The sequence below is a fragment of the Diabrotica virgifera genome, chromosome 1 (genome assembly GCF_917563875.1).
Source record: "Diabrotica virgifera virgifera chromosome 1, PGI_DIABVI_V3a".
Lineage (NCBI taxonomy): Eukaryota > Metazoa > Arthropoda > Insecta > Coleoptera > Chrysomelidae > Diabrotica > Diabrotica virgifera.
In genome coordinates, this window is record NC_065443.1 from 290,349,048 (window position 1) to 290,366,539 (window position 17,492).

The 17,492-nt window shown below is 33.5% G+C and overlaps 1 protein-coding gene across 1 annotated transcript in view; it reads right to left on the reverse strand.

The window, feature by feature from the left end:
- The window catches only part of LOC114332208 (zinc finger protein 91), a 55,573-nt gene that overhangs the window by 14,227 nt on the left and 23,854 nt on the right, over positions 1–17,492 (reverse strand). Inside the window, exon 2 of the mRNA XM_028281959.2 lies at positions 6,601–7,797. Coding sequence (XP_028137760.2) covers positions 6,601–7,797 — 1,197 coding nt within the window. The remainder of the gene's footprint in view (positions 1–6,600; positions 7,798–17,492) is intronic.

The following is a 17,492-nucleotide window of genomic DNA, read 5'->3' on the forward strand; positions in this document are numbered from 1 at the left end:
TAAAAGTTGCGTAATTAAATTTCCTATAATATAGAGTTGGTTAAAAATTTAAAAAATAGTCACCCTAGTTGCAAACTAGCAATAATTGCGAAAAAAACATACAAAAACAAGTATTCGTATTTAACGTTTTTCAACCATTTATGCTACACTTAGAACCTTCATATTTCACCCAGATAAACTTTATGATACAGTAAAACAATACTGTAAATTTCATTAAGATCGGTTCAATAGATTTTGTAATATAAATTTTGCAATCCAGCTTTCGCAAAAAAATTCATTTTTTCAAAATGTTACAGGACTGAAAATAAAGCAGATAGCAAGTTGAATTTTTTTTTGCTTATAGAAGTGTACTGTACCTTTCATTTGCAGTTTTCAAAATTAAAATCGATTAATTACCACGGCGTCAGAAAATTTTTGAAATAAACAATAATTTTTGGTGCTACGCGCAGGACAGCGGTGTTCGATTCACACAAGTTGATTCCCACCAAAATTTCTTCCAATCTTTATCTAATATATTATGTTCTTACTCTATATTTTGTTGTATTTTAATATTTTAATTCCACAAAAATCAAACTAATTTTATTATTGTTTGTGAAATATTGTTTAAACAATTGCATATGTTTAAAAATAATAAACTTTTATTATTTAAGTTAAAATATATTAACAAAGAAAGTTTTTGCTAATAAAAGTGTTATTTCAAAGGATAGAGTATGTGTTTTTATTTTGCAATAAACAATTTATTTATTTATATCGAAATGTAATAAAAATTAAAATGTATCAATCATTATCAAAGGTCATTGGAATGCCTAATCAAAACAAACTATCCGCTGTCCTGCGCGTAGCACCCATAATTAATGTTTATTTTAAAAAATTCCTGACGCCGTGGTGTTAATCGATTTTAATTTTGCAAAATTACAAATGAAAGGTACAGTACACTTCTATACGCAAAAAAATTTTCAACTTGCTATCTGCTTTATTTTCAGTCCTGTAACATTTTGAAAAAATGATTTTTTTTACGAAAGCTAGATTGCAAAATTTATTTTGCAAAATCTATTGAACCGATCTTAATGAAATATACAGTATTGTTTTACTATATCATATAGTTTTTCAAGGTGAAATATGAAGGTCCTAAGTGTAGCATAAATGGTTGAAAAACGTATAATGCGAATACTTGTTTTTGTATGTTTTTTTCACCATTATTGTTATTTTGCAACAAGGGTGGCTATTTTTAAAATTTTTAACCAATTCTATATTGTAGGAAATTTAATTACGCAACTTTTATGTCAGTACAACTTTTCTCGAAAATGAATACTTTTAAAGTTATAATCAAAAATCCAAGAAGAAAATCGAATTTTTCCTTAATTTTTTGACATTTTGATTATTTAAACAATGTTCCGGACCTTTTTGAGAGGGAGGATAACTCAAATATTATTTATTTTCAAGCAATTTCTGCAAAAAAAAATTGAGTCACCTCTCAACGTCCAAATGTACTATTTTTACAGATGCGCCCTGGTCTATCAATCGTAGCCCGTTTATTCATGTAGACTTTGGACTTGAGGTAGCCCTAGAGGAAAACGACTAGACGTGTGATGTCACAGTCAGAAACGTGAAATAAATTGCTTACCGATTCGTTTTCTCATAATTTTTCCGCATAATTTTCGCTACCTGCATAAAATCGCATAATTTCGCACAGTCCAGCAAAGCAAAAAAAAAACCAATGACAAGCCTCAGCTGACAAGAAGAGTCCTCGTCTTCTTTTTGCTTTTTTAACGCTTGTGCTACATTTTACACAGCATTATTTTTAGCAAATAAAAATTACCTTATCGAAGAAAATCTTCATTCCATGGCGGTATTAGAAAACAAATTTATAACATGTAAAAATCGATCTTCGGCCACCTGAGCCACCTCCTTTAAGAGTTGTTTAGGATTAACACTCCAATACACGAGGTCTATCAGAACGGGGTTTAAACTCAAAAGTCTATTTCTTGCATAAATAAAGAATATATTACATAATATATGGTTTTTTCAGCACCTTTCAGCCACCCAAACAAAGGTACCTATCTACTTATCTAAATATTTTACAAAAGTATAAGCTTTTAATTTTGAAAAAATTTGATCTAATAGGCCACCGCCGTGTGGGCATGTAACTTTTACAAATATGGACTTCCATAGATCGGCTGTGGATTAAAATCACGTTGGATGCAGAATATAGCCAAAAGAGAAGGCTAAGAAATTTGGGAATTGAGTTAATACAAGAATAAATAAAATATAATCATATGCACTCATTACCACAACAGCCGCAGCCGCGGCAATTTCCAGGTCGGACATATTCGGTTTGATCCAACCCGTCACATAACCGTTCTTGAATGGTTACGAGTGTGCGCAGTAACGAAAAATGTGTTACTGTGCATAATTTTACGTTATTGCGCATGCACGTAACGATTCACGAACGGTAATGTGACGGGTTCGAACAAACCTATTGACGTTGGCTCTAGAGAGAACAGACTGACATGACATGCAGTCCCGGATTAAGAATATTGAGGTTCCTAGGCAACCCACGCTATGAGGCCCCTTAAGAAACCTCTGTCCCATCCTCCAAAACCTCGGATAACCCCTCCATCACCGAGCGGTATTTCAAGATACATTAGTGGATATTTTGTAGACCTAAATAAATTGTTTTCCCTGCAAATCTTGAAGTTGGCTATAAAATATTTAAACTGCACTAGTTCATCTTCAAGTTCAATATCATCAGGATAGTTTTCATCAGAGTACACTCCTTTATTTGAGTATCACTCAGTTTTGGAAAAACACACAAAACACCAAATACTGAGTTCACATATTCGTACGCTGACAACCGACGACTCAGTTCAGTAATTAGCTTTTCGAAAATTGGTAGATACGTTTTAACCTTTAGCTTTTCTCCACTCTGTAGAAAAACTTCATTGGAGTTCATCAAAATCATTCAACAATGCAGAGCATCATCAAAATATAGTTTTCTTGGTTGTTTTCGTTTACTCTCCTCGGAATATTCAAATATTCATAGTATGGTAGATCGCAGGCCTTCTGCTCGTAGTAAGCCAAATTATCTCCTTGGGATTTAAAGAACTCCAAAAGTGAATTTAGAAACTGAACTGAAGTTTGAAGTTCAATCTCTTCTCTATGTAATGATTTACTGACAGCGTTGATGCGTTCTAAAATTGTTGCCCAAAACTCATTTATAATGACTGTTTCTTTTTTTTTTTGACATTTCTTTCAACAAACACAGCCTCGTGCACTGTTTCAGCTATATGGATTAGTGTTTTCAGCAAGAGTATGAAGAGCAGATTTGAAAACGTTGTAACCTTTATACAAAGTTCCTGTTGCGTCAGCCCTTGCACTTCATCTAGTGTAGCTTGTTCTTCTAATAAGGACTAGATCGTGACGAATGAGATCGCTTAGTGGAGTTTCATTTAAGTATTTGATCATAACTTCCCAATGGTCGGTAGAGGCTGAAAAAAAAGTTGTACACGGACTGAACAAACCCAAAATACGATAGATATATACGGAGCACTTACTCCAACTAAATTAAGCAAGTGTGCGGCACAAGGAATGTAAATTGCAAGTTTGTTAATCTTAGATAAATGAGCCTGGAGACCATTGGGTTTGTCTGACATGTTTGCTGCATTGCCGTATGATTGCCCTCTCAGTCGTTTGCATCAATGCCATTGTCGTTGAAAAACGTTAAAATGTAGAAGGAAGATTTTCTCCAGTATGGCTCTATTTTTGGGTATGAATGTGAAAAAACGCCCATACACTTTATCGATGAACTAACATATCTCAATATAATACTCAGCTGGTTAGTATGAGACGAAGTGAAAGCTTAAAAAAGGATCGTACTCACAAGCAGCTTAGAAATATGCTTTATTGTCATGAAAAATTTAACAATTTTATAGACAAAGCTTACAAGAATCATAAATAAGAACAATAACAAATAACAAATACAATTTACTAAAATGATATAAATCGTCTATATAAATAAAAATAATGAAGAGAAACAAAAAAAAAACAGTAACAATCTATTGCAAAATTTAAAAAAAAATTGCAATTTGCATAATCTACCTTAAGAAATTTAATAAGTTAAGTTAATCTGCTGCATATGACACTCAAATATAGATTAAGATTATACTTATAAATAAGAATACTGTACTTTCTTGGTTATTGGTTAAGAAACTCTGCTGTTGAATAATATGGTCTTTCAGATAAATAGGCTTTAGTCATTTTACGGAACTTGGGGAAAGATGTTGCAGATTTAAGTTGTAGAGGGAGATGGTTGTTAAGTTTTTTTTGCAGAATATAATATAGATTTCTTTACTAACTCACTGGACGGGATCGGTAAATAGATGTCAAAGGTAGAATTTCTGGTGGAATAGTCATGTCTAGGTCTTGCTGGAAAGACATGTAGATGTTTACGAATTAAGCTAACAGTTTCTAAAATATATAAAGAAGGTAGTGTTAGAATCCTGTGATCTTTGAAGTAGCTTCTGCAATGTGTTGTTCTTCTGAGGCCAAACAGATATCTTATTGCTCTTTTTTGTAATTTGAAAATAACATCAGATTGGGCAGACGTACCAGAACCCCAAAAAGGGAGACCATATCGAAGATGTGATTCGAACAAAGAAAAATATGTTATTTTGGAAGAGGCTAAATTAATTTCCTTCGAAACAGATCTTATTGCAAAGCAAGCTGAGGATAGTTTCTTGCTTAACACATCAATATGAAGGGACCATTTCAGATTGCTATCTAAAAAAATACCAAGAAACTTTACAGAATCAACGATACTGATCTGGCTGTTATGAAGAGGTAAGGGTTGAAGGTTGAAGAGCTCCTTTATAGGACAATGCTACTGTTTTATCTACGTTAAAAGAGAGTAAATTTGAATCGGACCAGGATTTTATTGTAAGTAGATCAGAAGTTATAGTAGCATGAAGAGTTGCGATATTTGAGTTGCTCCACGTGATACTGGTATCATCAGCAAAAAGAAAAACTTTTCCATCGATTTTTAAGCTAGTGATGTCATTAATAAAGATAAGGAAAAGTAGAGGACCCAATACTGAACCTTGTGGTACCCCACATACAACATTTTTGAGACTAGTCTGTATCATTTGCTCTAACCAGTTGTTTCCTATTATCCAAGTAAGATTGAAACCAGTTCGAAGAAATACCTCAGATTCCGTAGAAATCTAGTTTTTTTATCAAAATGTCGTGATTCACACAATCAAAAGCTTTGGCATAATCACAAAAAACAGTGGCAGTGTGCAGATTATTGTTTAATGCTTGATAAACCTCATGTAGTACAGAAAACATGGCATCTGTGGTACATTTATTATTTAAAAAGCCGAACTGATTTTGTGATCAACGAGAAAGGACATAAGTCGGGCTTTTATGAGTCTCTCAATAATTTTGGAGAGTACCGGTAGTAATGCAATAGGTCTATAATTGCAGGCATTTGATTTTTCACCACCCTTATGAAGAGGAATAATGATGGCCGTCTTTAGGCACTCTGGAAATTTACCTATCTCAAAAGAATCATTAATTAGAGAGATGAGGACTCCCAACACACTGTCTGGGAGATTTGAGAAAAATTTTATGGATAGTCCATCGGTACTACAGGAAGATTTGCTTTTGATACTATTGATTGTCTGAATCAGTTCAGATATCAACCGGTCTTATAAAAAATGAATTCGAGACCTTTCCTGAATTAGGGAGATAGGAAATGGGATCTTGTTGTGACACAATAGTTGATGTTATATTTTTATTCACATTAACAAAATATTCATTTAGATTTTCTGGGTCTGGAAGGGAAAATGTTTGAGATGTGTGAGTTTTATTACGAAGATCGTTTATTATGGACCAAGTTTCTTTTGCAACACTTTTAGAGCTTCTCAGACGATTTTGATAGTACAATTTTTTAGCTGATTTTATAAGTTTTAAATAGATTGCCCTGTACTTGGTGATATATTCAGTAACAGCTTTAAAATACCTAAGTAGTTCTCATTATTTTGTGAACCAAGGATCTGTGTATCACCTCTAAACGCTAATCCGCGAGAAGATAGAAATTTAACCACAGAGACTAATCTTTTAAGAACTTGCATCCTTTAATTAAATTTGGAAAGTTTTTCCACAAAGTTCCTCTTGCTCTTACCTACAGTAGGAAAAATGAAAGAATACCCATGAACGAACATATAAAACACGCTGTATTTTCCTGTCAAGGTGTAACACAAAAAATTGGCCAGCGCAAGTACATGTAATAATTATTGTTACATGTACTTGCACTGGACAATTTTCTTTGTGGCACAGTGACAGGAAAATACAGGGTGTTTTATATGTTCGTTCATGGGTATTCTTTCATTTTTCCGACTGTACCTACTTTTCTAAGAAACCGTGCAGATTGACAGGCAGTAGGTACTGTTCTTTCTACCAAACGACATTCATTGGAGACTTATTCTCACAACATAGGTTTTCTATGTGAACAAAAGTATGGGAACACAGTTGACTGAACGTTGATTCCCATGCATGTGCCGAGCCAGTGTAATAAGTTAGTTCCACTGTATTTCTAGATGCTTATTTTAGATTCCTGACATTCTGTATCGATGTGCACATGTCCCTTTATATCTTCTTCGCTTATAAATTGCTTGGAACAAATGTCACATTTGTAAGATTGCTCTTCAATGTGCAATATCATATGTCGCTTTAAAGAAGATTTAAGGGAAAACCGCTTCGAACAAACTTCACATTTATAAGGTTTCTCCCCAGTGTGAAATCGCATATGGTTCTTTAAACTCATTTGCTGGGTAAACGTCTTAGAACAAAGCTCGCATTTATAAGGTTTTTCTCCAGTGTGTAAGAGCTGATGATTCTTTAAGGTAATTTGCTGAGTAAACTGCTTAGAGCACACCTGGCATTTATATGGCTTTTCACCTGTATGTACTCTCATATGAGCCTTTATACTAGATTTAGAAGAAATTTGCTTAGAACAAATGTTACATGTGACGGGATCTAGAGTAACATGTGAACGCATATGATGTCTTAATCTGTATTCGTGAGAAAACTTTTTAGAGCAAGTTTGGCATGTTATATGTTTCTCTCCGGAGTGAGTAAGCTTATGGTTGTTGTAAATAACCTTGTCTTGAAATTCTAGAGAACAAATGTCACACCTGAAGGAGTTTCCCGTAACATGCAATATCATATGCTTCTTTAAACATGATTTGACAGAAAATTCTTTCAAACAAATTTCACACTTGTAAGGTTTTAGTCCAGTGTGGCGCAACACATGGTTTTTTAAACAAATCTGCTGAGTAAACTCCTTGGAGCAAATGTCACATTTAAACGGTTTTTCACCAGTGTGCAGGATCATATGGTTCTTTAAACCAAGTTTTTGAGTAAACTGCTTCAGACATATATCACAACTAAAACGTTTTTCACCAGTGTGGGAACGCATATGACGATTTAAACTATATTTGTTAGAAAACTGTTGGGAACAGATGTGACATCTGTGAGGTTTTTCTCCAGTGTGTGATTTTATGTGGCGCTTTATACTGCATTTGTGAAAAAACTGTTTAGAACAAATTTCGCATGTGAAAGGTCTTTCATTACTATGTTTGATCATATGTTCTGCCAAATAAACGTTTTCTTTAAATGCCTTAGAACATATTTTACATATATATGCTTCTTCTTTTACTATTTCAAGTTGGTTTTTCTTACAGGAGCTTTCACCCGATGCATCCGCATTTTCCATTTTAACTTCGTTATCGAGCAACTCTAAAATTAAAAAGGAATTATAAATTAGCATTTTTATATAATTATTGAAATATAAAGTGAATAATGGACGAGGATAATATAAAAGTGTAATTACTGATACGAGGATGACTTATCAGCAAACAAATTGGACATTTTTATAAGCATATAGCTGAGGTATACTCCTTCTCAGAGGCATCTTTCAGTGCGTCACTGTTTTTCGATTTCTTTCGAATGTATTAAGTTGGAAGTGACAGAAAAAAGGTACGTCCGTCATTAAAGTCATTTATAACATTCATTCTAGTTGCTGATAGATTTCGCTATAATCGAACAAAAAATGATTTATGAATTATCTATCTATACGACTATAATCTGTACAATTTATAAGACTATACAAATCAAAAAACATAGGTACCTTTTTATAAATGAAATAAACACAATTGATTTGTTTTTATACCAAATTACGATTACAATTCTGACAACTGTCAGATTTAACTAAAATGATATGCTATGATTCTCTACATTCTTAAAATCATATATTACGTCATTAATGACACACTGATTCGCGGTGTGCAAGTACTGGGAAGGGAATTGAGAAACGATCGTGCGCGAATAGCGGAGAAATATTGCAACTTTCTTAATTTATATTGTCAATTGAAATTGTCAAATTGACGTTCATTTCATATCTACTGTCATTGAAGAAGAAAAATTATATGTTGCTCCACAATATTGATCTGATATGCAATTATTATATAAAGGTAAATTTGATTAATTGTATTTTGCTTGCAGTACTGCATTTTAAGAACTAATTTTATTTACTACATACAATTGTTTACGTTTTAATAACATAACCTGAATCTTATTGTTTTGGACTATGGCCTTGACAATTATCCAGTAACCAGGACTAATATAATTGGCCAATATAATCAAAAGTGCGAATAAAGTTGCAGAGCGTAGAAATAGGTGTCGCTTTGCCGAAGTTGGACGGTCCCAATTAGTCGTATAGAAATATAATAGGTAAATAATGGATAAATACCTAAATTTTTTCCGGTTATTCGCGGTGTGCAAGTACTTGGAAGGGATACGTGAAACGATCGTGCGCGAATAGCGGAGAAATCTTGCAACTTTCTTAAGTAATTCATATTGTCAATTGAAATTGTCAAATTGACGTACATTTCATATCTACTGTCATTGAAGTAGTGATGTTGAAAAAGTAACTATTCGTTACAAAGTACTCGTTACTTACGAATACCGAAAGTAACGATTACTATACAGAGAGGTAAACCGTTACTTTGATTACTTTGATTACTCTGATTACTGCGTTACTTCGTACCAATCGTATCAGAGCTAGTAACGACTATTGTATCTACTTTGATTACTTTGAGTACTCTGATTACTTCGTTACTTCATAGCAATCGTATTGGAGCGAGTAACGACTATTGTATCTACTTTGATTACTTTGATTACTCTGATTACTTCGTACCAATCGTATCAGAACGAGTCACGACTGTTATTTCTACTTTGATTACTCTGATTACTTCGTACCAATCGCAACAGAGCGAGTAACGACTATTGTATCTACTTTGATTACTCTGATTACTTCGTACTTCGTGAAGGTCGTTATTATATCGGAATACCTATACAAAATACTTACTTACTGAGAAATACGATTCTCGATATGATTACCGGTACTCAAATGCAAAAGTAACAAAAGTACTCATAGTAATCAAAGTAATCAAATCATTTTTATCCCTTAAACAGATTGGTGAAGGTCGTTGTTATATCGGAATACCTATACAAAATACCTACCTACTGAGAAATACGATTCTCGATATGATTACCCGTAATCAAATACAAAAGTAAGAAAAGTAATCATTTATCATAGTTTCATAGTAATCAAAGTAACGAATACTGTAAATGATTACTTTATACAAAAGTAACGATTTGTAACGAATACTCGAAAGTAACTATAATCAACATCACTACATTGAAGGAGAAAAATTATATGTTGCTCCACAATATTGATATGATATGCAATTATTATATAAAGGTAAATTTAATTAATTGTATTTTGCATGCAGTACTGCATTTTAATAACTAATTTTGTTTACTACATACAATTGTTTACGTTTTCATCACATAACCTGAATCTTATTTTTTCTTCTTATTATTTTTTTGGGCTATGGCCTTGACAATTATCCAGCAACCAGGACTAACGTAATTGGTCAATACAATTAAAAGCGCGAATAAAAGTGCACAGCGTAGAAATAGGTGTCGCTTTGTGCAACTTGCACGGTCCCAATAGCACTATCTATCAACAACTGGGATAAATGTTATAAATGTGTATGTATCACGGACGTACCTTTTTTCTCTCACTTGTGTCGCACTGAAAAAAGCCTCTGAGAAGTACCAAACACAAACAGGTGTATGTGCATGTCAAAATATTGTTTGGTTTTAAGTTTACCCCAGTAAACAAAGAAATTAAAAATCAAAAACTTCCCAGACTCTATTTTCTAACCTTTATCGGACTGGCCAGAGTCTGTTTTGACCCCAAATCACAATTTTTGGCTCTTACTTTATATATTTTAATTTTTAATCGGCATTCTTTCATCTATCTGTAGTTTATATATTTTATTGATAAAAAATTATGCATACAAGAACATTTAAATGGTTAGATTAAATTTAAACTTCAGTTTTACAAAGAAAATATTAAAAAGCATCATATGGCAGATGTATTCCCAGAACTTTTAGATATTACTGAGCCCAGAGTAGGACGAGAAAAATACATGAGGGCGGTGCCATTTGTGTTGTAGATGCAAAGACAGAAAAACAAGTAAAATAGTGTAAAGTGTAATCTCACAATAAAACACTGAAAACTTTTGTTTTCTATACTTCCACAAAATTTAAAGTGTAATCGTTTTCTATGCCTAGAACACATGAAATCAGAGACAGTTTATGTATATTGTACAAATAGTACGTATTTGTTAATTACTCTATTAGTATCAATCACTAGAATGAATTTTGTAGTAATGTGTATGTTTCAGTCTAATAAATTTTAAATACCTACTACATATAAGAATAATGTGTTATTGTTACAGTTTTTTTCGCATAGGCATAGTTCACACATTATAAGAATGGAGTCCGTTCAGGCCCCACGGTCTGCCTTTTGTGTAATATTTTGAGGCCTGTCCGATGAAGGTTAACTGGACTATCTTTGGGAAGTCAATAAAAAAGATGTAATCTCTCATGGGTATGGAAATTTTTACTATGTCATGGTTTTTATTAATCTTTAAGCAAAAAAAGACTTTTCATTCATTTCAATAAGTATTCCGGTATTGGTAAAAACCCAAAATAATGATGAAAGCCTGACAATTAAAGGTAAAATTTTAGAACAAGTTGAAAACTACAACTATCTTGGCACAATAATTAATCACACAAACGATTATTCCAAAGAAATCAAGAACAATAAAATGAGAAGGTACTTTGTGCAAGAGAACTGAAATTAGATTTGAGAGTTAGGGTGGCAAGGTGTTATATTTTCTCGATTCTGCTTTACGGCACAGAAGCATGGACACTTAACGCGTCGACTACTAAAAAGTTGGAAGCATTTGAACTGTGGGTGTATAGAAGAATCCTGAAGATATCATGGACCGAGCATGTAACAAACAACGAAATCATGAGAAGAGTCAACAAAAGACTGGAAATATTGGAAACCATCAAGACACGAAAGCTGTAATACCTGGGGCATACAACATACTTAATTAATTATACAGGGGAAAATCCAGGGCAAGACAAGTGTAGGAAGAAGAAGAAGAATCTCATGGTTGCGTAACTTGAGGGAATGGTACGGATGCACATCAACAGAACTATTCAGAGCAACAGCATCTAATATCAGAATAGCCATGATGATTGCCAACCTCCGTCGCGCGGAGAGGGCACGTAAAGAAGAATTTCCAATTAAATACGATTAAAATGTAATATACAATTCCCGTAATACTCTACTCCCGTTGTTGTGGACTCGTAGCAAAGTTATTCGTGGTCCGTGACGTCAGACCAATAGAAGGACGTCAGACCAATAGAAGGACGTTCAGACCCCTCCTAAAAAATTTGAATTTTATATTGTTTGTTTTTTAACCAAGAGGAGCGATTCAAATTTACCGCGCCGTAATGCTTGTTTCTAATTGGTCCAACCGCAGGTACGTTTACTCCACTGTTATTAATTTTTGACACTAATGACATTTACGAAATTTTAACATTTCATATGTTAATCCATAGAGTTAAATATTAGCATAGAGAGAGTGTCATTCAGAGCGAAGTGACGACACCATCTTTTTTATTTGGATTAGTGCTGTTTCACTCTTAAGCATAGTAAAGCTGCTACAGTTGTCCTCCTCTTCCGTGCCTATTTTCACACTGAATGTCATTATAGATTCTCGATACAATGTGTTAGAAGGAGATGCAGCAAACCAGTCCCTGAGATCTTGTCGTCAGGAAGCGCGGAAGGTAGGCTCCCTCTATGTTAATATATACCTCTATGTGTTAATCACGTTTACTACACTGTTATTAATTTTTGACACTAATGACATTTACGAAATTTTGACATTTCATATGTTAATTAAGTTATGTCGGCGATTCTTTATATTTTCTGCGTTATTCCTTTAATTTTTAGTCTGCTTTTATATAAAAAGCAGTTATTTTAAGAACTTTTTAGCCCCGAATTAGTATAATATTTATGGATTACCGTCGAAGGCCGACATGATCAACCAAAAAGAAGATGTATTTAGTGACTTTTCTAGTAACTTTCTTGGGTGTGACTCTGTCTTTTTAGTTTACTCCTCTTGGTTAAAAAATCAACTATAGCATTTTCAAAGCCTTGTAATAAGCATATGGGTTAAAAATATTTGTTTTTTTTGCACGCAAGCGTTTTAAGACCATGTTACCTTATGTTTTTTAATATTATTTTAATATTTAAAAATTTATGCAAGTTCCCTATTGTGGCGCAATCCCATACCTATAAACATAACAGTGAATTTAATAAATGTAGCCTACAAACTTATTTCTAATTAAAACTATTATGAGCAAGATAATTTTTATATTCTATTGAAATTTGTTGTATATAAACATCGCAAATTTTGAAGGAGTTTGTTAAAAATACGGTAACAGTCTAGTATAACAGTACTATTAAGAATGCGGTTCACAAACGGAATAATTATATTTTTTGTGATAGCCACTGTCGACGAAGTACTCTCAAAATTGTTTAACTACTCATCTATAATGGTTACAGAATACCCAGAATGGTTAAAGAAAACACCTTGTCGGGAGACCAACTGTAATACTGCGCTCCGGTGTTCCGATTGTAGTGTACTGCGCGCAGGACAGACAAGTAATTTCTCTTTGGAAAATAGCCCGATTAGTAACTTTGAATGCAGCGATAGTTTTGACAGGGTTAAAATAACCCACGAGCTATTTGATAAGTTAAAGAAAGTCGAAGTAATAAAAATCACGAAGACAGATGCACGGCGTTTAAAAGCAAACACATTTCCAAGTAGTACCACATTGCGCGAGTTATATTTGCCTGAGAACAACATTTCCACCATCGATGATTTCGCCTTTGGCCATATGACTGCATTGACTCATCTTTACTTAAACAACAACAAATTGAAAAGCTTCAACGGCTACACTATAACTGAAGGTTTTAATCTCAAATACTTGAATTTGGGAAATAATTCTTTCGAAGGACTGATGGATACTGCGTTATATAATTTGAAAAGCCTTACGTACCTTAATCTTGACGGAAATAAGTTTAAAAACATCAGTATGGGTAAGTTAATAAATAACGTGAATAGTGTCAAAGCTGTATCGATGGCTAACAACTTACTTACAAGTATCACGAGAGAGTTCTTCAATCCACTGATTAATTTAGAAGTTTTGAACTTGGCCTTCAACAAAATCAGTTATATTGGTGGAGCTTTTTACGATATGGAGAACCTGAAAACGCTCATTTTAAGTCACAATTACCTAACACGATTCGACAAAGCCGATGTTCCAGCTATGTGCAGTAGCAGCATTCTGCAATATCTCGCTATTGATTATAATCAACTTATGTTCATAAACGACGACTTGGAATGGAATGTGCTGGACGGTATACCCTTTTTAAAGAAAATCGCCATACATGGAAATCCGTGGTATTGCACCTGCTTGTCAAAGCACCGTAAATACTTACAAGATCGCAATATACAAGAAGTATGCGGTGGTGATGTCGTTGGAACCTCTTGTCTATCTGGCGGCATGTCGTGGTGCCCTCAAAGTTATGACTCAAAGTTGGCTGCTTCGGTTTTAGAACTCGAGAGAGAAAATCCTTTAGATACACCAAATATCACTTATTATTGTATCTTAAATGAATTTTAAATGAATCCGATCAATAAATAGAATCTATCAGTTTACTGTATTCAATTATCCTATCCCGTACGATCCCATAATATCCCGTTCATTTGTTTGATACATGTTTTTGGGGCAGTGCCTACCTCGGCCCAAGAAACAGGTAGGTCTTTTAAAAATGTCCCAAGTCGGCGCATAGATTAAAACTGCCCGATATAAAATATACCAACTCTGTTACTATCAAATAATGTTAAATACATCTCAATGGAAAAATATTATTATTCAACGAGCATGTAATGATGGCTATTACTCACGATGATGAAGTTTGAGCCGTAGGCGAGTGTCGTAAAGTCGTAATTCATCAGAGTGAGTAACAGAACGGTAATAGCCATTACACGCGAGTGGAATAGTAGGGGAACATGGGTAACAATGAGACACGGGTAACAATGAGACACCTGCATTTCTGGCTGCCTGTACGACTTTTTCGTCAATATTTTGGCATGCGCGTTTTAGCTTTTATTTAAGGACCACGAGGTTCCTGTTTGCGCGCAAGCCAAGTGTTTAGTTTGATTCCGATCGGCAGTGAGTGTTGATATTTGACCAATTCTTTTTTTTTTTGAAGGTACGTATTTTTTCATTTTTAAAGAAAACCACGTTTTCTTTCATTTTTTTGGCGAATGGATAATATGCAGGGCCTTATTATTTGATGAATAGAGATATTTTTCCATTGATTCGATTTAATGTTAGGTGAAAATTAATTTTTTTGTTGTTATAAAGGTCGTTTGGGTAACAATGAGACATTGCGTGTTGGGTAACAATGAGACATCTCTCATTGTACCCCATATTGTAAATTATTTTTTATCTTCATTTTTAACTTATTTTTTAGGTTTTTTTGTGAAAAAAATGGCGCGAAATCCTCCTAGGAAATCAGACAAAGGGAGCTTTTCAGAGGAACAGAGGTCTTGAATCTGGCTAAAGAAAATGGAGTTACGATTGTAGCTTTTCCTCCGCATTCAACGAACAAGTTGCAACCTCTGGATGTAGGAGTATTCATACAACGCCGCCGTAGATAGCTGGTTAATGCAGCATCCTGGAAAACCGGTATCCATATATGAGGTTGCAGCTTTTGTAGGAATAGCTTTTGAAAAAGCTTTAACTCCACAGAATATTATATCGGCATTTAACAAATGTGGTATCTTTCCATACGATAAAGATATTTTTACAGAACTAGACTATGTATTTACCATGTGCCGTTACAGACCGGCCATGTCCTGAAGCTGAAGCGTCAACCTCAAAAGAACATCAAGTAAATGATGATGATACTGAACATGTGGCTGATATCCAAGCGTTTAGAAGCCCTGAACAAATTAGAGGATATGCCAAAGCCCAGGAGTGAAAATTAACAACGAAAGAAAGAAAGAGAGGTAGGAGTATGATTCCCACCGATATCCAGAAAAACGTGAGCTAGAGGAGAAATATAATAAGAGGCAAAATACGGTTCAAAAACAAAAAAAGGTCGCCGCCAAAAGGAAAATTCAAGAGAGTGGCAATGAGGAAAATGAGGCAGATGAATGGCATTCTGATGCTTCACCTCAAAATTTTATGCCTGAATTAGATCCAACAGCATTCGAAGAGTTAGAAAGAAATCCTTGCTCTGGGGATTACGTTCTTGTAGAATTTTCTCCAGAGAACATTAAAGGCAAAAAGATATATCACATAGGAAAAATATTATCAGCAAATAGCAATGAAAGTGAATTCGAGCTAATTTTTTTAAGGAAAAGCACAAAAGTCGATGGAAAATTTTATTTTCCAAATGTTCAGGATATTGCTACAGTTTCAAAAAAAGACATAAAAATGATTTTGCCATGTCCTGTTAACTACGGCAAAACAAAACGACAAAACGCTTTTTATTCATTTGAAATTAAGTTTAATTTGAATATTCAGTACAAATAATGTTTGTTTTTCTTATTGGGACCGTGCAAGTTCGGCAAAGCGACCCCTATTTCTACGCTCTGTACTATTATTCGCACTTTTAATTATATTGGCCAATTATATTAGTCCTGGTTACTGGATAATTGTCAAGGCCATAGTCCAAAAAAATAATAAGAAGAAAAAATAAAATTCAGGTTATGTTATGAAAACATCAACAATTGTATGTAGTAAATAAAATTAGTTATTAAAATGCAGTACTGCAAGCAAAATACAATTAATTAAATTTACCTTTATATAATAATTGCATATCATATCAATATTGTGGAGCAATATATAATTTTTCTGCTTCATTGACAGAAGGTATGAAATATACGTCAATTTGACAATTTCAATTGACAATATGAATTATTTAAGATAGTTGCAATATTTCTCCGCGACTCGCACAGGGTCGTTTCTCGTTTCCCCTTCCAAGTACTTGCACACCGCGAATATTACAATAAGGTTTAGTTTGTTTATTTCTGGAATGAATGTTTTTGTTTTTCTTATTTTATTATTATTCTGTTCAGTTCTAATATTCAGTAAAATGAATGTTTATCTAAATGTTTCTCATATTATTATTAGTTTTAGCTCATGCTGGTGTTTTAAAATAAATAATTAAACATTTGATGTAGTGTTTCAGTATTTTCCTAATGTTTTGCATAAAAATTCCACTTTTCAAATAGTGTCTCATTGTACCTCCGGTATGGGTAACAATGAGACAAATGACATTTTGATAGCATATTTGTTGTATTTTTATTATTTATCATTTTTTGCATTATAATCTATTCAAAATTACTTGGAGATACTTATAGATACCATCGTGCAACACTCAAAAAAATAAATATTATTTGACTTAGTTTTTAAAATACTAAGCTCAGAAAAAAAAAGTGTCTCATTGTTACCCATGTTCCCCTATACTTTTTCTAAAAACTTTTTTTTTTAATTACTAAAAATATAATTATCAACTACTCGAGATTTAAATTATAAAAATTTGCAAAAATACCTAAATGCTATTTACCCATAGTATGTACCTACGTAGTTGAATAATTGGTTGCCTACTATTACCAAATTCTTATGTATTGTAAAAATACAAGAAATATGTCATATTCAATCTACTTTTTTTGTAAAAAAGTTTGACTTGACTTGATTTCGATATCTTTAGGTTTGACTTGAAATCAAACTTCTTCAAACAGTTTGAAGTTTGAATATCATATTGTGCAACGTGTTTATTTTTAATTCTAATTGACAGCATACCGCCTTTTGCTTTGAGTTATTTGGACAGATCTGAACCTGTACTCTGCTACTCCGCAAATTAGTTATACGCTGTGAGCTCGTACGTAGAGGGGATATTTACAAATTCGCGAGCGCCA